Genomic DNA, 23,296 nt, shown 5'->3' on the forward strand with positions numbered 1-23,296 from the left:
GCCATGTGTTATTATTTTAGGCCTTCGATGCCTGTCTGCGGTCACTCCTTCCACTAGGCCTCCACTGACCACACCACTGCTGTCCGTGTACCCCTGGAACCAATTTAAAATTGCCTACAGCCAGCCCAATTTTTTTATTTTAGGCCTTCGATGCCTGTCTGCGGTCCATTCTTTCAACTACTACTACACTGACCAGGTCACTGCTGCCCGTGTACCCCTGGAACCAATTTAAAATTGCCTACAGCCATGTGTTATTATTTTAGGCATTCGATGCCTGTCTGCGGTCCATTTTTTCAACTACTACTACACTGACCAGGTCACTGCTGCCCGTGTACCCCGGGAACCAATTTAAAATTGCCTACAGCCATGTGTTATTATTTTAGGCCTTCGATGCCTGTCTGCGGTCACTCCTTCCACTAGGCCTCCACTGACCACACCACTGCTGTCCGTGTACCCCTGGAACCAATTTAAAATTGCCTACAGCCATGTGTTATTATTTTAGGCCTTCGATGCCTGTCTGCGGTCACTCCTTCCACTAGGCCTCCACTGACCACACCACTGCTGTCCGTGTACCCCTGGAACCAATTTAAAATTGCCTACAGCCATGTGTTATTATTTTAGGCCTTCGATGCCTGTCTGCGGTCCATTCTTTCAACTACTACTACACTGACCAGGTCACTGCTGCCCGTGTACCCCTGGAACCAATTTAAAATTGCCTACAGCCATGTGTTATTATTTTAGGCCTTCGATGCCTGTCTGCGGTCACTCCTTCCACTAGGCCTCCACTGACCACACCACTGCTGTCCGTGTACCCCTGGAACCAATTTAAAATTGCCTACAGCCAGCCCAATTTTTTTATTTTAGGCCTTCGATGCCTGTCTGCGGTCCATTCTTTCAACTACTACTACACTGACCAGGTCACTGCTGCCCGTGTACCCCTGGAACCAATTTAAAATTGCCTACAGCCATGTGTTATTATTTTAGGCATTCGATGCCTGTCTGCGGTCCATTTTTTCAACTACTACTACACTGACCAGGTCACTGCTGCCCGTGTACCCCTGGAACCAATTTAAAATTGCCTACAGCCATGTGTTATTATTTTAGGCATTCGATGCCTGTCTGCGGTCCATTTTTTCAACTACTACTACACTGACCAGGTCACTGCTGCCCGTGTACCCCGGGAACCAATTTAAAATTGCCTACAGCCATGTGTTATTATTTTAGGCCTTCGATGCCTGTCTGCGGTCACTCCTTCCACTAGGCCTCCACTGACCACACCACTGCTGTCCGTGTACCCCTGGAACCAATTTAAAATTGCCTACAGCCATGTGTTATTATTTTAGGCCTTCGATGCCTGTCTGCGGTCACTCCTTCCACTAGGCCTCCACTGACCACACCACTGCTGTCCGTGTACCCCTGGAACCAATTTAAAATTGCCTACAGCCATGTGTTATTATTTTAGGCCTTCGATGCCTGTCTGCGGTCCATTCTTTCAACTACTACTACACTGACCAGGTCACTGCTGCCCGTGTACCCCTGGAACCAATTTAAAATTGCCTACAGCCATGTGTTATTATTTTAGGCCTTCGATGCCTGTCTGCGGTCACTCCTTCCACTAGGCCTCCACTGACCACACCACTGCTGTCCGTGTACCCCTGGAACCAATTTAAAATTGCCTACAGCCAGCCCAATTTTTTTATTTTAGGCCTTCGATGCCTGTCTGCGGTCCATTCTTTCAACTACTACTACACTGACCAGGTCACTGCTGCCCGTGTACCCCTGGAACCAATTTAAAATTGCCTACAGCCATGTGTTATTATTTTAGGCATTCGATGCCTGTCTGCGGTCCATTTTTTCAACTACTACTACACTGACCAGGTCACTGCTGCCCGTGTACCCCTGGAACCAATTTAAAATTGCCTACAGCCATGTGTTATTATTTTAGGCCTTCGATGCCTGTCTGCGGTCACTCCTTCCACTAGGCCTCCACTGACCACACCACTGCTGCCCGTGTACCCCTGGAACCAATTTAAAATTGCCTACAGCCAGCCCAATTTTTTTATTTTAGGCCTTCGATGCCTGTCTGCGGTCCATTCTTTCAACTACTACTACACTGACCAGGTCACTGCTGCCCGTGTACCCCTGGAACCAATTTAAAATTGCCTACAGCCATGTGTTATTATTTTAGGCCTTCGATGCCTGTCTGCGGTCACTCCTTCCACTAGGCCTCCACTGACCACACCACTGCTGTCCGTGTACCCCTGGAACCAATTTAAAATTGCCTACAGCCATGTGTTATTATTTTAGGCCTTCGATGCCTGTCTGCGGTCCATTCTTTCAACTACTACTACACTGACCAGGGCACTGCTGGCCGTGTACCCCTGGAACCAACATCAGAAAATATAAAAATAAGTATTTTGCTTATAAAAAAGAAAATACTGGTGAGATATCAAATGCAGACATTTTAACATTAAAAACAAACACACAACTAAAATCTGGTACAGTACTAAAAATGGCCACCAGCTACAATTACTTTCTCCTGCAAGTAGTTAACTGAAAGTTTTTTTAAATTGAAAACACACATATGGCATCCACCGAGTGTTGTCCTGTCGCGTCTTCTTTATATTATTGCCGAGAAGATGCAAAATAATGAAAATAATAAAATCATTAATTACCAAAATAATAGAGAAAGTCAACACCACATTGCAAATAAACATTCATTCCAAATAAAGAAGCAGGGCGCGTCCGAGGGTGAGTATATACCTAATAAGAATATAATCACCCTCGGACGCGCAATGCTTATTTCCAACAGCCTTCCTTCCTAAGAATCAGCCCTTCCGTCGTGTAGAGAGACGTTGTGTTACACTCCAAGGTGTTCCCCAGGTTGCCTTTCCTGAGCTTCGATCTTCCGGCTCTCGTTTAGTAGTTCTTGGAAACTACTCTGCATTAGGCCTTCAAATTGGGTATGGGGTGTAGAGAGATGGTGTGTTCCACTCCAAGGTGTTCCCCAGGTTGCCTTTCCTGAGCTTCGATCTTCCGGCTCTCGTTTAGTAGTTGTTGGAAACTACGCTGCATTAGGCCTTCAAATTGGGTATGGGGTGTAGCGAGAGGGTGTGTTACACTCCAAGGTGTTCCCCAGGTTGCCTTTCCTGAGCTTCGATCTTCCGGCTCTCGTTTAGTAGTTCTTGGAAACTACACTGCATTAGGCCTTCAAATTGGGTATGGGGTGTAGAGAGAGGGTGTGTTACACTCCAAGGTGTTCCCCAGGTTGCCTTTCCTGAGCTTCGATATTCCGGCTCTCGTTTAGTAGTTGTCGGAAACTACGCTGCATTAGGCCTACAAATTGGGTATGGGGCGTAGAGAGAGGGTGTGTTACACTCCAAGGTGTTCCCCAGGTTGCCTTTCCTGAGCTTCGATATTCCGGCTCTCGTTTAGTAGTTGTCGGAAACTACGCTGCATTAGGCCTACAAATTGGGTATGGGGTGTAGAGAGAGGGTGTGTTACACTCCAAGGTGTTCCCCAGGTTGCCTTTCCTGAGCTTCGATCTTCATGCTCTCGTTTAGTAGTTGTCGGAAACTACGCTGCATTAGGCCTACAAATTGGGTATGGGGTGTAGAGAGAGGGTTTGTTACACTCCAAGGTGTTCCCCAGGTTGCCTTTCCTGAGCTTCGATCTTCCGGCTCTCGTTTAGTAGTTGTTGGAAACTACGCTGCATTAGGCCTTCAAATTGGGTATGGGGTGTAGCGAGAGGGTGTGTTACACTCCAAGGTGTTCCCCAGGTTGCCTTTCCTGAGCTTCGATCTTCCGGCTCTCGTTTAGTAGTTCTTGGAAACTACACTGCATTAGGCCTTCAAATTGGGTATGGGGTGTAGAGAGAGGGTGTGTTACACTCCAAGGTGTTCCCCAGGTTGCCTTTCCTGAGCTTCGATATTCCGGCTCTCGTTTAGTAGTTGTCGGAAACTACGCTGCATTAGGCCTACAAATTGGGTATGGGGTGTAGAGAGAGGGTGTGTTACACTCCAAGGTGTTCCCCAGGTTGCCTTTCCTGAGCTTCGATCTTCATGCTCTCGTTTAGTAGTTGTCGGAAACTACGCTGCATTAGGCCTACAAATTGGGTATGGGGTGTAGAGAGAGGGTTTGTTACACTCCAAGGTGTTCCCCAGGTTGCCTTTCCTGAGCTTCGATCTTCCGGCTCTCGTTTAGTAGTTGTTGGAAACTACGCTGCATTAGGCCTTCAAATTGGGTATGGGGTGTAGCGAGAGGGTGTGTTACACTCCAAGGTGTTCCCCAGGTTGCCTTTCCTGAGCTTCGATCTTCCGGCTCTCGTTTAGTAGTTCTTGGAAACTACACTGCATTAGACCTTCAAATTGGGTATGGGGTGTAGAGAGAGGGTGTGTTACACTCTAAGGTGTTCCCCAGGTTTCCTTGCCATTGCTTCGGTCTTCCGACTCTCGTTTAGTAGTTGTAGAAAAGTACACTGCATTAGGCCATACAAAATGGGTATGGGGTGGAGAGAGATGGTGTGTTACACTCCAAGGTGTTCCCCAGGTTGCCTTTCCTGAGCTTCTATCTTCAGGCTCTCATTAAATTGTGGTTAAATGGAACAACTGCATTTGGCGTACTAGTTGGTTTGGGGCCTACTATCGGTGTCTGCCACTCCTTGCTGTTCTCCTCCACTGAACAAAGCTGTGCCGCCTGTTTACTACGGTTGCCAATTTTGAACTGCATTTCGACTACTTACTGATTTGGCCCTACTCTCTGTGTCAGCCTCTCATTCCAGTTGTCCTCCACTGCAATGCCCCCTGGTTATTCCTGTGTTACCAATTTTGAACTGCATTTAGCCCACTTTCTTCTTTGGGCCTATATCTGTGTTTCCACTTCATCGTGCCCATTGCCCAGCCAGTGATAGATGAGTCTGCTGGTACATTGACCCATAACGCAACATTCCCCGTGCACGCTACACAACAACATTGTGACCCTGCTGAAAGTCAGGTTGCTCTTCCCGCATACCATACCACCTTACACGGGGACAAAGAGGAAGGTGCAGATGAAAGTGCAGGTTCCTTCATCAGGTGGGGGGAGGAATACTAGTTGGCGACGTCACTGGCACAGGGCCTCTCATAGTACGCAAAAGTGTTGCTGCCGGTGGGAGGCGCCCCCGCCGTGCAAACACACCGCTGTACTTTGAGGGGCCCTGTGCCAGTGCCAATGCCAACGAGTGGGCCCCCCCTGCTTGCTCAGGTTCACAGCACTTGCAAAGTTGAAATACTTACCTCTCCCTGCTCCACTGCCGTGACGTGGTCCAGATTTCCTGGGCCCACTAATTACTTGAACCAGCCCTACCCCCCACAACTTTAGCCAAATGACCCCCAATTTCAAATGCCTTCCAATTATTATAAGGTAAATTACGCTTGACAAGCTTCATTAAGAAGAATGGATGGTTTTGACATTAAAATGGCCACTCTAGGTGTTTTCCTGGCCCCCACTCACTGCCGACTATGCTGCCCCATTGACTTGCATTGGGTTTCGTGTTTCGGTCGATCCCGACTTTACGTCATAATCGGCCGATTTCACTCGACCCGACTTTGGACATAGTCGGGTTTCGCAAAACCCGGCTCGACTCTAAAAAGGTCAAGGTCGCTCAACTCTACTATCCACCATCTTAGGTAATATAAAATTTAGCACTAAGTGGATATACACCATTCCTGCAAATATATGAAGGGGACAATATAAGAATTAAAAACAGCATACAATAAAACATCAAAGCATAAAGAACATTAACATGCTGGGAGGAGTCCTTGAAGCTCATAAGATCTGGTGATTACCAAACAAAAAGTGAACATAAAATGTACCAACAATTACTCCCAGCCGTTACCCCACTAGCTCGGGAGCACCACAACCACAGGGTTCCAATGTTCACTTGAACTTCCTGAGGATTCAACAAACCCTTGCTGAAAATCCCCTCTACCATTCACCAGATCAAGAACCAAATTAAATTCCAAAAAGAGGAATCCATATCCCAATGGATCCCCCAGACCAATTTATAACCAACTTCAAGGACCCCTCCCCCCCAACTGCACAAGATGTGGGATAAGTTAAGATGAAAACACCATGTAAGTTTACAACCAAGGCATATTACAGGTTGATCCTGGAAAATGTCCCATCATAAGGTCAGATACATTCGATGATGGGCAATGCTGTGTTATATGCTGTAACAATAAAGAAGCCGCCAGCTCCTCTACAGCAGTTACAGACAGGCTCTCTAATCACCAGCTGCACATACATCATAAGAAAATATAATATGTAGATCTAGTATAAGCTGCCTGCAGCCATAAGTGTATGTGCAGAAAATGGCAAGGTCTGTGTCCCCAGTCAGTCACACTACCTACATACAATAGACGAGAGACAGGGCTGAAAACTGGGCCCATGATGTGTTCTCCAGAGCAAGGTGCAGCATCACACTAGGAGTGCCCACTCACTGCCCACCATGTGCTGAGTTATTAGTGCCCACTCACTGCCCGCCATGTGCTGAGTTATTAGTGCCCACTCACCACCCCACCATGTGCTGAATTACTCCCCGAATAATTATTGACACCTGATAAAATATATATAGTAAGGCTCCAGGTAATCCACTCAGGCTTGTGATAAGCTGCCTGCAGCCATAAGTATATACAGAAAAAGGGGTGGATATATCAGGCAGGACAGCATGCAACATAATGAGACTAAAGGCTGCCTTATCTCCAGAAATAAAGCACGGATTTGGAAGTCATGCACAGATTATATGTGCAGCAAGGAAAATAACCTGGAGACCCGTGATCTAACATGTACTCAAAGTCTGTATACATGATAAGCATGCTGCGCAGAGATGGAGCCTTTTCTCATATATCACATATATATAGCGAGAGTAACCTGGTTATCACCCAGCATCATCAGACTGCACTGTAGCAGAGATGAGGTCACATACAGGTCACCAGACTCCATAAATGGGAAGAGGGGAATCAGCAGACAGCAGCATACAATGCACAGACAAGAAGTGCAGCATCTTACCCTCATGTATATAAGGTGTATATATATATATATATATATATATATATATATATATATATACCATCCCTTTACTGCTCCCTCTCACCAGTGACTAGTCCCTGCAACTGCCCAGCTCCACGCTACCAATAGCAGACACTGTATGTGCCAATGCTCTGACCCATCACACAGATACCCAAAACTCATGAAGACTCTGCATAATACAGCAGAAATAAGACACAACAGCCATGTCTGTAAGCAGGTCACACAGGAGCTGTCTCTGCTGTGTGTGAGGCAACTTGTAACAGACCCATGAAGGAACATGGCAGCTACATGAATCTCTGAGGTAATATTGCTCCCAAATAAGATGTAAGAGCTGAGACTACACTAATACATGATGAATGTGGAGTAGTATATCAGCCATGTCTGCAGGGAGGTACACATGAGGGAACATGGCGGCTACATGAATTTCTGAGGTAAAATTGATCCCCTATATGATGTAAGAGCTGATACTACACTAATACATGATGTGTGAGGTGAATGTACTCCTATCAGCTATAATGTGAGGCGATAACCACAGTATTATACTCCCTGAGACTGCAGACATGTTTCCTCCTGTCCATCGTGTGAGAGAAAGAGGGAGAGCCAGAGTTGCCTCCCCTATATAAGCCCCACCCTCCTCACAGTAATACACCAGGCACAAACATCTAAACTCCTTCCTCTTAAAGCAACATCACTCTTGTTTAAAATCTACACTGCCATACAAACAAAGGCTGCAGGAGTTCTCAGTCCACCCATCCCCAAGTCATGTCCACCTCCGTCTAGTCTCCGGTGGTTTCTGGTGCCCTTTGGAAAGTTGCAGGAGAATTATGGGCTACCGAAGGTCTGCAGATTTCAATATGGGCAGTTTCGGCATGCTTATGTTACGCAGAGCAAGACGATGAATATGGAGATTCACAAGGATATATTGATTGATTATGTCTGCGCAGAGGGGGGAACAAAAGGGGTGGTGTCTGGCATGTATAAGGATCTAATGCATGCTTTTTTGAATAATTATCCTATTAGAGCACAGGGGAAATGGGAGGAGGAATTGGGTAGGAAAGAGGAAGATAAATGGGAAGTGATTATGGAATATATACCCCAGTTATCGCTGAGTGAACCGGGCAGACTCTCGCAGATATATGTACTCCATAGAGTATATAGGACTCCTGAACGGCTCTATAGAGCGGGTCTGAGACAGACTTCTGAGTGTCCTCGCTGCCGAATATAGGGGGCTGGAATTCTCCTTATGTTATGGCAGTGTCCAAATATGAACCCATATTGGACAGCGGTGCTTAATGCCATAGGAGGAGCGTATGGTTGTAGGACTGAGAGGGATCCTGTAGTGTGTATTCTGGGATATGTGGAGGAGGTCCAGGTACATAATAAATATAAGGTGGCAATAGCTAGATTATTATATATTGCGCGGCAACTAAGCTCCAGATACTGGATAAATGAAGATCCGCCGATGTTGAGGGAATTTCTCAGTCTGACTCTATTGTGAATATGGAAAAAAACATTTATGTTAAGATAAAAGGCATAAGAACATTTGAGACACTATGAACACCTAAAGGTGGAGAGAAGATGACCCTGAACTTAGGTTATACCATGCATTATTCGCTGCTCTTGTATGTAATGGGGGGAGGGAGGAAATTTCTGAAACTAATGACCATTGCTAATATTGTTCTCATTGCGATTTTTGGTTTATTGCTTTGTACCTTGAATTTGGTTAAATAAAAATGTATCTGATTTAAAAAAGGTGTGGAATCTCTCTTCCTCAGCAGTAGAAGGGTTATTAAAAAAAGGAGGAAAGGAAAATCCCCTGACTTCTATGAAACCTGGCGGTAACCTTAGGGAGGTAGGAAGGATCTGGTTTCAGCAGTATCCTATCAGGAAATACTAACAGGAAAGGACGGTCTATAGATAGAGCCTGTATGTCACTAACTCTTCTAGCTGATGTTAAAGCAACTAACAGAGCAGTCTTTAATGATATGTACTTTAATGCGACAGACTCTAAAAGGTTCAAAAGGAGGACCTGTCGGGGCATCAAGGACCAGGTTCAGGTCCTAGGGAGGCAAGCGAGCAATGTGTACAGGGTAACTACGCTCACATGCTGAAATACAGTACAAACCATCTATCTCCCTCAATATTACGACTAAATAGGGCTCCCAAAGCTGATATCTGAACCTTTAATGTGTTAACTGAAAGACCCAGCTCCCGACCCTTCTGCTAAAACTCGAGAATTGCAGAAATTGGAACCTCACTACAGAAGGGCCCAGTATGAAAATTAAGGAACTTCCTCCACACTACTGTATATCTTCGTAGTGGATTCTTTCCTACTGTTCAGACTGGCAGTATCAGGTTTTCAGAAAAACCTTTTAGTTTCAACAACTGCCTCTCAAGTTCCATCAAGTGGAGACTCCTCACCCAAGGATGACGGAATGGACCCCGAGAGCGCAGGCCCGGATCTTATGGGAGGATCCAGGGGTTGGATATGGACATGGCTCTGAGCTATAAAAACCATGGTCTCTGTGCCAGAAAGGACCGATGAGAATTACCCTTGCTCTCTTGTCCCTGATCTTCCTGATGACTAGTGGAAGCACCATCATTGGGGGAAACACATAGGCCAGACTGAACCGCCAAGGGAACTGGAGGGAGTCGACCATCTCTGGTTGATCTGCCCTGTCCAGGGAGGCAAACCCTGTTGTGCCTGGTAGCACACAAGTCTATTTCCGGAAGCCCCCACAAGTCCACCTCCTGTCGCCTCCAGCTCAAAAATATTTCCTGAATCTGTACTTTCCTCAACCCACACTTTACCAAAATGCTCGTGCATGCCCTAATCATCTCCCGCCTCGACTACTGCAACATACTCCTCTGTGGCCTACCTTCTAACACTCTCGCACCCCTCCAGTCCGTCCTTAACTCTGCTGCCCGACTAATTCATCTCTCTCCTTGCTACACTCCTGCTTCACCTCTTTGCAAATCCCTTCACTGGCTCCCAATTTCCAAGCGTATCCAGTTTAAATTACTAACACTGACCTACAAAGCCATCCATAACCTTTCTCCTCCGTATATTTCCACACTATTCTCTCAATATCTTCCCTCACGTAATCTTCGGTCCTCCCAAGATCTCCTCCCCTCCTCCACGCTTATTCGCTCCTCACCCAATCGCCTCCAAGACTTCTCCCAAATATAAAAATATTCCCTTCCTCTGGAATTCAGTGCCCCAACACATCCGGTTATCCACTACTTTTGGATCCTTCAAAAGAAACCTGAAAACCCACCTCTTCAAGGAAGCTTACAGCCTGTAAAGACCACACGGCCACCTCAAGACCATTGGAGCTACTGCAACCCTTGACCTACTGTCTCCTTCCCCATAATCCTGTAGAATGTAAACCCGCAAGGGCAAGGTCCTCTTCCCTCTGTACCAGTCAGTTATTGTTAGTTTTGTTTACTGTAAGTGACATGTGTATTTTGATGTAACCCCTTCTCATGTACAGCACCATGGAATTAATGGTGCTATATAAATAAATAATAATAATAAAACAATAATAATAATAATTTCTCTCTCCCGCCTTGGTGAGAATATCATCGAGCATGCTGCCAAACAGGAACTTACCCTGGCATGGAATTGCGCACAATTTAGACTTTGATTGCGCATCCCCCTTCCAGCCCTTCAGCCATAGGGCACGACAAGCAGAATTAACAAGACCAGCTGACCTTGCCGCCAGGCGTAGGGAGTCCATAGAAGCATCAGACGCATCGGCTAGATATGCTGTAGTTCCCCTGATCAATGGAATAGAGGACAAAAGCCTCTCTCTAGACAATCCTTTCTTGATCTGTTCCTCCAGCTGGTCCACCCAAACAAGCACTGACCTTGCTGTACATGTGCTGGATATAGCCGGTCTAAAGGCTCTGGTGCAGGACTCCCATGATCTTTTAAGTAATGTCTCTGCTTTGCGGTCTAGAGGGTCAGATAAGACCCCAGAATCTTCTACAAGCAGGACAGAATGCCTAGAAGTCGAGGCCACTGCAGAGTCCACCTTGGGAACCTTGGAACAAGCTGTCAGGTCATCAACTTCAAAGGGACAAAGGGATACATCCTCCTGGAAGATGAAGAGAGGAACCCTCGTGCTGCCCCTGCTTGCTCCATTTCTTCCTGACCAAATCCTTCACCGCACCAATAACTGGAAACGCACGTCTCTTTTTTTGTGAGAGACCTGCAAACATAATTTCCTGCGTAGATCTAGCCTTTTTCGCCACTGAAAGCCCCATGGTATTTCTAACTGATTTCACCAGGTTATCCATACTCTCTATGGGAAAACAAGATAGCCCTTCTTCACCAGATGACGATGAATCAGAAGCACCAGAGGATCCAGTCTGGTCACTACCGTAAGCAGAACTGGAGATAAGGGTAACACTCCTTGCTTTGGACTTATGTTTCCTAAGGACTGAAGTTCCTCTCTTAGGCTACGTTCACATTAGCGTTCCGCTAATGTGCGTCGCTGTTGCGTCGGCGACGCAGCGGCGATGCAGCGGCGACGCGCCCCTATGTTTAACATGGGGGACGCGTGCGTTTTTTTTGTTGCGTTTTCCGACACGTGCGTCGTTTTCGACGCTAGCGTCGGACGCAAGAAAATGCAACAAGTTGCATTTTTTGTGCGTCCGATTTTCGTCAAAAAACGACGCACGCGTCGCAAAACGCAGCGTTTTTGCGTGCGTTTGCGTGCGTTTTTTGGTGCGTCGTGCGTTGCGTCGCCGACGCACCGGTGCGCAACGTTAATGTGAACGTAGCCTTATCATTAATCGTATGTCAGCGGATCTAACTGAGGACTCCTCCTCTAAAGTCTGGCTGATACAACTCTGACACAGTCTTTTAAGATAGATGTCAGGAAGGGGTTGTGAGCACAAGACACATTCTTTGTGCTTGGCTTTTTTAGTTTTCTTAGGCTGAAAGGGAGGTACACAGAAAGAAGGTGAATCAGCTTAGCAGGCAGAGTCATGTGACACTCACCCATTGAAGCTGTGATGTGGTACCGCTCTCCAGAATCCCAGAGTGTCTATCAGCCATATCCTCCTTCTTCTTCTCTCGCTTCCTCAAGCTCAATGTGGACAAATCTGAACTCCTTATCTTTCCTCCATCACACATATCTTCCCCACCTGATCTATCTATCAAAATAAATGAAATCACACTTTCCCCTGTGCCCAAAATCCGCTGCCTCGGAGTAACCCTTGACTCTGCCCTGTCCTTCAAACCGCACATCCAAGCTCTCGCCACCTCCTGTCGCCTCCATCTCAAAAATATTTCCAGAATCCGTACTTTCCTCCACCCACACTCTACCAAAATGCTCGTGCATGCCCTAATCATCTCCCGCCTCGACTACTGCAACATATTCCTCTGTGGCCTACCTTCTAACACTCTCGCACCCCTCCAGTCCGTCCTTAACTCTGCTGCCCGATTAATTCATCTCTCTCCTCGCTACACTTCTGCTTCACCTCTTTGCAAATCCCTTCACTGGCTCCCAATTTCCAAGCGTATCCAGTTTAAATTACTAACACTGACCTACAAAGCCATCCATAACCTTTCTCCTCCGTATATTTCCACACTAATCTCTCAATATCTTCCCTCACGTAATCTCCGGTCCTCCCAAGACCTCCTCCTCTCCTCCACGTTTATTTGCTCCTCACTCAATCGCCTCCAAGACTTCTCCCGAATATCACCCATCCTCTGGAATTCAGTGCCCCAACACATCCGGTTATCCACTACTTTTGGATCCTTCAAAAGAAACCTGAAAACCCACCTCTTCAAGGAAGCTTACAGCCTGTAAAGACCACACGGCCACCTCAAGACCATTGGAGATACTGCAACCCTCGACCTACTGTCTCCTTCCCCATAATCCTGTAGAATGTAAGCCCGCAAGGGCAGGGTCCTCTTCCCTCTGTGCCAGTCATTTATTGCTAGTTTTGTTTACTGTAAGTGATATTTGTATTTTGATGTAACCCCTTCTCATATACAGCACCATGGAATTAATGGTGCTGTATAAATAAATAATAATAAAATAATAATAATAATAATTATAATAATTTCTCTCTTCCGCCTTGGTGAGAATATCATCGAGCATGCTGCCAAACAGGAACTCACCCTGGCATGGAATTGCGCACAATTTAGACTTTGATTGTGCATCCCCCTTCCAGCCCTTCAGCCATAGGGCACGACAAGCAGAATTAACAAGACCAGCTGACCTTGCCACCAGGCGTAGGGGGTCCATAGAAGCATCAGAAGCATCGCCTAGATATTCCGTAGTTCCCCTGATCAATGGAATAGAGGACAAAAGCCTCTCTCTAGACAATCCTTTCTTGATCTGTTCCTCCAGCTGGTCCACCCAAACAAGCACTGACCTTGCTGTACATGTGCTGGATATAGCCGGTCTAAAGGCTCTGGTGCAAGACTCCCATGATCTTTTAAGTAATGTCTCTGCTTTGCGGTCTAGAGGATCAGATAAGACCCCAGAATCTTCTACAAGCAGGACAGAATGCCTAGAAGTCGAGGCCACTGCAGAGTCCACCTTGGGAACCTTGGACCAAGTTGTCAGGTCATCAACTTCAAAGGGACAAAGGGAAACATCCTCCTGGAAGATGAAGAGAGGAACCCTCGTGCTGCCCCTGCTTGCTCCATTCCTTCCTGACCAAATCCTTCACCGCACCAATAACTGGAAAAGCATGTCTCTTTTTCTGCGAGAGACCTGCAAACAGAATTTCCTGCGTAGATCTAGTCTCTTTCGCCACTGAAAGCCCCATGGTTTTTCTAACTGATTTCACCAGGTTATCCATACTCTCTATGGGAAAACAAGATAGCCCTTCTTCACCGGATGACGATGAATCAGAAGCACCAGAGGATCCAGTCTGGTCACTACTGTAAGCAGAACTGGAGACAGGGGTAACACTCCTTGCTTTGGACTTATGTTTCCTAAGGACTGAAGTTCCTCTCTTATCATTAATCGTATATCAGCGGATCTAACCGAGGACTCCTCCTCTAAAGTCTGGCTGATACAACTCTGACACAGTCTTTTAAGATAGATGTCAGGAAGGGGTTGTGAGTACATTCTTTGTGCTTGGCTTTTTTAGTTATCTTAGGCTGAAAGGAAGGTACACAGAAAGAAGGTGAATCAGCTTAGTAGGCAGAGTCATGTGACACTCACCCAGTGAAACTGTGATGTGGTACCGGTTCTGGAATCGGAGACACAGCATGAGTTCTAGACGGTTCAGCTCCCTAACTCCGTACCCTCTTGTCAGTGGAGTCACCATCTCTGGAGTGCCCACTGCTGCTCTTGGGATTGCAGTGCAGGTGCACTTCCACCTCCTGTGGTGCACCTCAGATTCTCCTGGAGAGGACATCTTTGGGACACATTGGCAGCAGGAGGCCGCCGGATCTTATACTTACAGCCCGTCCATCTCCAGAACAAGCCTCCCCGGACCCCCGGAAGTGAACCCAAGCAATTTCAGTTCAAGAATGCTAAATGGGCAGTGCACATGCGTGGGCTGAAACCTGGAAGCACTGCCCGATGGAAGAGCAGGGCAGCCGATGCACGCATCCCGATCCACAAGATGAGTGCCGGTCTGTCCCTACCGCACCACGTTCAGCGTGAACCAGGAAGGCCTCTCCAGGATCCTGGCCTCACATCATCCACCATCAGTCGAGGTGGAAGTCTGACAGGCAGGGCTCTCCCGATGCTGCTTCTGGTGCCACAACCCCTGCCGTTCCCCAGATACCGCACTGGCGGCATGCACAGGCCCAGGTAACGTTTCCTCTGCAGGTTCCTGCAAAAAGAGGAAACCAACTGAGGAGGCAAGGGGGATAGCCCCTTTTTATCTGTAGGTTTCCTGTTCCTGGGGGCAGATCCCCTCTCTCAGTGGGTACTGTCAGCGATAATAAAAAAGATATATAATACAAATGGATAAAACAAGACTGAGCACAAAACCTTCACAGTTGTCTACACATCATAGGGGAGATCTCATGACACCATCTCTCCATCTACCTGATGATCCTGAGGAACATTGGGATCTTCTTGTTTGCAGTACTGTGGAAGAAGAGGACGGGGACAGGTCTCTGGTGTTGTTCCCTTACTGGATAGATCTGGAGGAAACACATACAGGGACTGAATTCATTCTTTACATACAGATAATTATAGACGATTTGTATTTAGTCGTGTCTATACCTGGTGATTTGAGGGGCTGGGGAACCTTCATCATGAAGTCCTTGTACAGATCTTTGTGTACTTCTAAAAACTCCCACTCCTCCATGGAGAAATAGACTGTGACATCCTGACACCTTATAGGAACCTGACACATACAATGATACAGTCATCCCCCCGATCCCTTCATAGCATTACTGTATAATGTCCCAACATTCCCAGCAGTGTCACCTCTCCAGTCAGCAGCTCAATCATCTTGTAGGTGAGTTCTAGGATCTTCTGGTCATTGATGTCCTCTTGTACCAGGGGGTGAGGTGGAGGCCCCGTGTTTGGGCTCAGGGGTCTTCCCCATCCCTTAGACACAGGGTCTTGACAGTACTCACTAGAGGTCTTTTTCACTACTGTGTAATCCTGGTAATGGAGAGAACATCAATAAATCTCACTACAGACATTTCCAGAGTCCTCACCTCTCCATTTCTGGCCATCTGTTATTCCCATACATAAGAATGATGTAATGTGACTTCATTAGAATCTCTCACCTCTCCAGTAAGCCGGAAGAGGATCTCTAGGGTGAGGTGTAATATTCTCTCCGCCATCTTGTCTCTGTCCATATCTATCTTTGATGGGTAAATCAGGAAAATTATCTTCTATAGAAGACCTTCACAGAGGATCGAGTCGGATATTTTAGAGACTTGAATGAGAAGAAGATGAGCCGATGTAAGATCATAAAATTCCTGTAGATAATAAGGGGAAACATATAAGAAGATAGAACTTGTAGATGTTGTATTCTCTAGTCTTGTATGGACTGGAACATAAGCTGAATTGCTGACAAGACATCTCCTTCATGCTCCCAATCACTGGCGATGTTATTCACAGCTTTGGCGACTGATTGGCTGTAAAGGTACCGTCACACTAGACGATATCGCTAGCGATCCGTGACGTTGCAGCGTCCTGGCTAGCGATATCGTCCAGTGTGACAGGCAGCAGCGATCAGGCCCCTGCTGTGATATCGCTGGTCGGGGCAGAAAGTCCAGAACTTTGTTTCGTCGCTGGACGTCCCGCTGACATCGCTGAATCGGCGTGTGTGACGCCGATTCAGCGATGTCTTCGCTGGTAACCAGGGTAAACATCGGGTTACTAAGCGCAGGGCCGCGCTTAGTAACCCGATGTTTACCCTGGTTACCATCGTTAAAGTAAAAAAAACAACCACTACATACTTACCTACCGCTGTCTGTCCCCGGCGCTCTGCTTCTCTGCTCTGGCTGTGAGCGCCGGGCAGCCGGAAAGCACAGCGGTGACATCACCGCTGTGCTTTCCGGCCGCTGTGCTCACAGCCAGAGCAGAGAAGCAGAGCGCCGGGGACAGACACGGAAGGTAAGTATGTAGTGGTTGTTTTTTTTACTTTAACGATGGTAACCAGGGTAAACATCGGGTTACTAAGCGCGGCCCTGCGCTTAGTAACCCGATGTTTACCCTGGTTACCGGCATCGTTGGTCGCTGGAGAGCTGTCTGTGTGACAGCTCTCCAGCGACCAAACAGCGACGCTGCAGCGATCCGGATCATTGTCGGTATCGCTGCAGCATCGCTTAGTGTGACGGTACCTTTAGAATCATAAGTTCGTTAGGTCTGAGCAGAAAATACAGAGACTGGCGGGAACCTAAGCAGCAATGGTATTTTTGTTATTTTACAGTATTCAGTTTTCTTCTTTACATCCAGTAATAAAACCTATATCCAGTAATAAAACCTATATATTTAGGCCACAGACAACAAGCAGTTTCTTCCTCGGAGTTGGCAGCTGAATACGTTTCTCATAGACTCATCTTCCATAACGCTAATTCTCGTCTCATTTACCAACACTCGAATCGGCATTAGCAATACTGCAGGAGATATTCATTACACGTGACAGGAGAAATAACTACTTCATGATGAGGACGACATCTTCATCTTCTACTACGGCTCTAGAAACAGATTTGTCCAGAGTCCGTCACTGACTCCATCACCACCGGCCGTCTATATGAAGGTCTATATGAAAAACTCATTTGTTCAGACTGGCCTACCGCCTCAATGCATTAACCTAACGATCCCTGTGTGGCCTATATTAAAAAAAAAAAAAAAATTAATTAACTGGTTCATGCAGCTTTACATGAACACCCAAGCCTTACACTATGGCTGGTCCGAATAACTATAGCAATTGTTACCATCCACCTCTCGTGTCTCCCCTTTTCCTCATAGTTTGTAAGCTTACGAGCAGGGCCCTCACTCCTCTTGGTATCTGTTTTGAACTGTATTTCTGTTATGCTGTAATGTCTATTGTATGTACAAGTCCCCTATATAATTTGTAAAGCGCTGCGGAATATGTTGGCGCTATATAAATAAAAATTATTATTATTATTATTATTATTATAAGGTTTCCCGACAATACTGTGTCGAGGCCCTGTACTATGAGAGTAATACATGTTTCTTTGGTTCCCGTCTTTCATAGTTGGGTCGTTTGTATCTATCAGCGTAAAAGGAACAAAACCATTGTAATTCTTATAAGGAGACAACACAAAACCCCCTAAATATAGTGCAGCGCCCCAGGGTCCTGGTCGTTGCAGTAATGTCATTCTTCCATCAGGGGGGAGTGATGTTACGTCTGAAGGCAATAAAGGAGATCTTTTTACCAGGTATCACAAACCACAAAACACACTTCACACTCCAGTCCACCAGAGGGAGCTATGCTCCTATTTACTAGGGCACTCTTCACAATTAGGTAAAACTGGTGGTATGGATAGGAAGTTAGTCAGAAGCAAGCTGGACTTCACCCAGTACTGGGTCCCTGACAGGGGTGGGATCCTGTCAGAAGCCTAGACAGAAGGCCACGGAGCTGCATCGGCCCGACGTGCGGCAGCATCCTAAGAAAGAGACATTGAAGGAGAATTGTGTTGCAGAGAGTGAGAAACAAAGTCATAGGAAAAGGAGAGGAAACCAGAAGGAGTTCTGCCCTGTAAAAGGCTGCTTCCTTTCTGAGGCGCAGGATCTAGTAGCCGAAACACCGAGGGAGTCAACGTCTCCAGGCCTGGCTCCAGAGACCGGCAGGACAGCTAATTCCATATTAACGATGGGAGGCCGGGGCGTGCTAGAGTCCCTGTAAAAAGCCTCAAGCCACCAGTCATACGGGTTGTTCCTATCCATCTGGTGGACAGAAAGAGAAATAACATCTACAATAGTTGTGAGGACCTTACCGAGAAGCTCAGCAGGAAGGGACTGCAACACCCAGGCACTAGAGGAAGGCTACTGATTTCCACCTGGATATGGGGACTCTGGATTTGCCTTCAGACTGGCCGGACTCTGCCTGCCCTGTGATCTGTGCTCTGGGCTGTGGTCGCTGAAGCCTTCAGTAATGGTAGAGACTGCACCTTGTGTCCTCGTTCTTCACTGCGCCCCACACCATCCACTATCTACACACTGGGAAGCCCTGGGGACATACTTCACCTGTGGGAAGGTATACCATCTAGCTGCCATAACATCACCCCAGCGGACCCCTAAGCAGCGTCAGTCACCCTGACCGAACACCACAGGTGGCGTCACAAACATTTCCCCTTTAAAGATCTTTCCCCCAATTTACAATGGACGCCCCTAGGGCCACGGACCGGGTCAGCCACCGTGACATCCCCCTTGAGAACCAAAGGGCCCGGCTCCGAGTACCCCACCGCCCTTGAGGGGCGCTCCAATAACATTTTATAACACCCCACAATCTGTGACTCTTCAGGGTAAATCGCTGTCTCACCATTGGATTAGAGCTGAAACTATGAAGCTAAAGAGACTAAACAGACTTTCTGTCACCTCCATAAAGGGGCACTTTTCCATGTTTGTTAGAACAGTCTGAGGATTATTAGAGGTGATGTTTCCCCCAATTAGAAGGGACACCTGTGGATATTGGGGTCTTTACCTGCTACAGTTCTGGTGTGGACCCTCCACTCGCAGAGCTGCACTCCACGGATCTGGCTGATCTGTGCGCACAGGACCTGTGATGAGGTCACAGGAGGGGAGGAGTCAGGGGGTCACATGATCAGGGGCCTCAGTGTATGCAGGACTGCTGTGCTGCTGGTTGTCATGGTGCTGGATGAGGGGAAGTTTATGTGTGGGGTCAGGAGGGGTTTACAGTGTGGATGTAGCAGAGCCGTGTGTGTATGAGGTGTATGGAGCGGAGCCGTGTGTGTATTAGGTGTACAGAGCGTAACTGTGTGTTTACGAGGTGTACGGAGAGGAGCCGAGTGTGTATGGAGCAGAACCACATGTGTACGAGGTGTACGGAGAGGAGCCGTGATTATAATCAGCCTTTGGAGGCTATATGGAATTGGTTTTCTATCCTTGACCTTAGAGGGACTTATAATTTGATACGCATCAAGAAGGTTGATGTGTGGTGATGGGAGAGCGTGCTCAGTACTTGATCGAGTATCCGGGTATTTGGGTGTTATACTCACATGTTTACCGCCTATTAGACAGCCAATAAACACTCGGGGATTGCCCGCCATACACAGTAATGCCATAAACATCCGAACCAACAAGAAAAAAAGAAAGCGGCACAGCTCAATATTCCAGAGATTCTCTGCTGAATGTGGCAAGTTTTAGCACAATGGACGGTCCGATAAGGTGAACGGAGGTGCTGGCATGAAGCCAAGAGTCCATGTAAACCAAAAAAAGAGGTAGAAAAAACGCAGTAGCACTCACCGATCTGCGGCAGTTCAAACGTCCTCTATTTAGAACATACAGCGATAATCTTCACGGCTCAAGGGAGGGAGTGAGAATGGGAGTGCGACAGGTGAGACGACGGCCATTTCGCGCTAACAGCAAGCGCTTCCACGGGTCTGTGTCCAGGAGGAAATGACGCCAAGATAAGCAGGTAAGAAACCACCAGCTCCTCCCACGCCACCTCCCTCTGAGACAACCAAAAGTGCACAGTGCTTAAAAAACATCAAAACACCAAGTGTTGAGTCCTTGAATCCTTGAATGCAGAATTGTTGAAAACACAATCCGAGCTACAAAATAGATTGACAGAGAGCCAATGGACGGCGTTTAATAAGAAATTGGATTCCAGGTTAGTTTTTGTACAAGCGGAGACAAAACAAAGAAAGAGAGACAAATTCCTGCGAGACAAGAACGATTATGATTCTGGCAATATCTTCACCTGGAATAAAGTCTTAAAAGACAACTTATCCTCTCATGCGCAAGGTGGAAGATCTAGACAGAGGAAACATAATTCCAGGAGAAGGCGACGTTACCAACAAAATAATAGAGACTATATAACAACTGAATCAGACTCTAGTCCGAGTGAGGGTCCTACTCCCCTAGGGGGATCTTCGGAAGATTTGCCCTTAGCAATTCCCGTAGCGGCTCCGGCCCCTTTAGGAGGAAAACACGGAGGGGCAAATGTAAACGCAGGCCCCGAGTGGCGGCGCAAAAGGACGTTTGTCTCGTGGAGACAGGAGCAACATTAGTGACCTCCTTGGAAGATTCTGTGATTAATTTGACAGGTCGTAACCTGGATTCTGCTCAACTTTCTGTCCTGTCCAAAGGACTTAACTACTGTATACCTGAGGATTTTGATTTTGTGTCTTTCCAAATTGATTTGTTTAAGGCCACAAGAAAAATACATCTGTATAAATATTTCCTGTCTAATTCCATGGAACCAAGAGTGTTAGAAGGTGAACGTCCCTGTATTGTAGGACCATTGGGTTTTATGGCTAATGCTCAAGAAGACACTTTAGCGGACGTACATGATGACGCCATGCGATTGTTAAGTCTTGCCAATGTAGAACAAGATGTAGTTTTTTCTGAGCTCAGTAACAGTGCTCCATTCATAGGTGGTACTCCTTCTTCGTTCATGCCTCCGGTTTCCCCTGGCAACATGATCGATCTTTTTCAAACATTAGTCTTAAAGGACATGGAAGCGTTAACATATAAGAAGGCCATCACCAACCTCACTCAGAGAGAGATTGAAGCTCTGAAGGAGATGGCTAGTTGGACCGACGTGATTATACGCCCCGCTGATAAGGGGGGCAAGACGGTCCTGTTGCCTAGGGAATCATATCTAGCAGAGGCTTACCGACAATTGTCCGATATTACCACCTATGTTCAATTAAGCGGTGATCCCACTCAGAAATTTAAGGGGGACCTGTGCACATTTCTCAGGGGAGCAGTGGAGAGTGGTGTCATATCCCAGAGAAAAGCTGAAAAATTGCTTCCTAGTTTTCCATTGAAACCTCATTGGTATTACCTTCCGAAGGTACACAAATCCTCCACTGCTCCTCCTGGAAGACCTATTGTGTCGGGGGTGGGGTCACTCACCGAGCCCCTATCCCAATATATTGACTGGTTGTTACGCCCTCTCCTTATGAAAGTGCCGTCCTATATCAAAGATACGAATTCGTTTCTTAGGCATGTGCAAAGTTTTGAATGGCAGCCGGGGTTCTCCCTGGCGTCGATCGACGTGGTCAGTCTGTACACTCGGATTCCCCAGAAAATGGGTGTAGATACCATTGAGCATATTCTGAAAACAACAGATAAAAGTCAGGCGTATATTAATTTTGTTAATATTAATTGCACTCCTTCATCTCCTCCTTCTTTTAATTGTGCCCTTTGGAATCCACGGTCTGTATGTAACAAGCTTCCTTTCCTACACAATTACTTTCTGAAAAACTCTCTGAATCTGCTGGCCCTCACAGAAATCTGGATTAAGGATTCTGACACTGTCTCTCCTGCTGCCATTACCCATAGTGGCTTACAATTCTCCCATTCCCCGATACCAACAAACAGACCTGGTGGTGGAGTTGGCATACTCCTGTCCCCACAATGCACTTTCCAGCTCATCCCCTCAGTTCCATCACTCTCATTCCCTTCTTTTGAGGTCCACACAATCAGGCTCTTTCGTCCCCTCTCCCTCAGAGTAGCGGTCATATACCGGCCCCCAGGCTCACCCACCCGCTTCCTGGACCATTTCTCTGCCTGGCTGCCGCACTTCATGTCCTCAGAACTACCAACCCTTATCCTGGGAGACTTCAACATCCCTATTAACAGCCCCACTTCCACATCTGCATCCCAGCTTCTGTCACTAACCACTTCTCTCGGCCTCTCACAGCTCTCAACCTCTGAAACACACAAAGACGGTAACATCCTGGACCTGGTTTTTGCCCGGCTCTGCTCAATCTCCTACCTAGATAACTCACCGCTTCCCCTCTCTGACCACAACATTCTCTCCTTCACACTCACATATCCTCGCTCACCCCAGCACCCTCCTACACACCATTCAGTCAGAAATCTACAAGCCATTAACCCTCTTACACTTTCAGACTCCCTACGCTCATCATTGTCCCCAATCTCTTCCTTTTCCTGTCCTGATCTGGCTGTACATCACTTCAATGACACTCTTAGAAGCACCCTTGACCAAGTAGCTCCCCTCACCCTCAGAACCTCCAAACACAGAATAAAACAGCCCTGGCTCACATCGCAAACCCGATTTCTCCAGCGATGCTCTAGGTGTGCTGAACGCTTATGGAGGAAAACACGCACACCAGAAGACTTCATACACTTCAAATTTATGTTAAGGACCTATAACTTTGCCCTTCACTTCGCTAAACAGACCTACTTTACCACTCTGATCTCCTCACTATCCAACAACCCCAAGAAACTTTTTGACACCTTTCACTCCCTCATCAGGCCAAAAGCACAAGCCCCTATCACAGATATTTGTGCTGGTGACCTGGCCTCCCACTTTATAGAGAAAATAGACAATATCCGTCAGGAAATCCGCTCCCAACAACTAAGTTCAGTGACTCCCATCCCTCCCCTCATTGCCCCTGGCTCACTCTCCACATTCGATCCCATCACAGAAGAAGAAGTCTACAAGCTCCTCTCCTCTTCTCGTCCGACTACATGCACTACCGACCCCATTCCCTCACATCTCCTCCAGTCTCTCTCTCTCCAGTTGTCACAAGTCACCTAACTACAATCTTTAATCTCTCCCTCTCCTCTGGCATTTTCCCCTCCTCCTTCAAACACTC

At 47.0% G+C, this 23,296-nt stretch overlaps 1 protein-coding gene across 3 annotated transcripts in view; it reads right to left on the reverse strand.

The window, feature by feature from the left end:
- Positions 1–19,268, reverse strand: part of LOC138663426 (zinc finger protein 271-like) — a 70,770-nt gene extending 51,502 nt beyond the window's left edge. For 2 of the 3 annotated variants that reach the window (XR_011318186.1, XM_069749631.1), the window contains exons 1-5: positions 19,186–19,256; positions 15,794–15,988; positions 15,486–15,665; positions 15,279–15,402; positions 15,099–15,196 (exon numbers count right to left, since the gene is read on the reverse strand). Coding sequence is in view for 2 of the 3 variants with exons in the window: in XM_069749631.1 (XP_069605732.1) it covers positions 15,099–15,196; positions 15,279–15,402; positions 15,486–15,665; positions 15,794–15,865 (474 nt within the window). In the remaining variant the exon portion in view is untranslated. Of the gene's footprint in view, positions 1–15,098; positions 15,197–15,278; positions 15,403–15,485; positions 15,666–15,793; positions 15,989–19,185 lie in introns of all 3 variants that reach the window. The other variant, XM_069749632.1, reaches the window with a different exon arrangement.
- Between the last annotated feature and the right edge of the window lie 4,028 nt (positions 19,269–23,296).

The sequence above is a fragment of the Ranitomeya imitator genome, chromosome 2, assembly GCF_032444005.1.
Source record: "Ranitomeya imitator isolate aRanImi1 chromosome 2, aRanImi1.pri, whole genome shotgun sequence".
In the NCBI taxonomy this organism is placed as follows: Eukaryota; Metazoa; Chordata; class Amphibia; order Anura; family Dendrobatidae; genus Ranitomeya; species Ranitomeya imitator.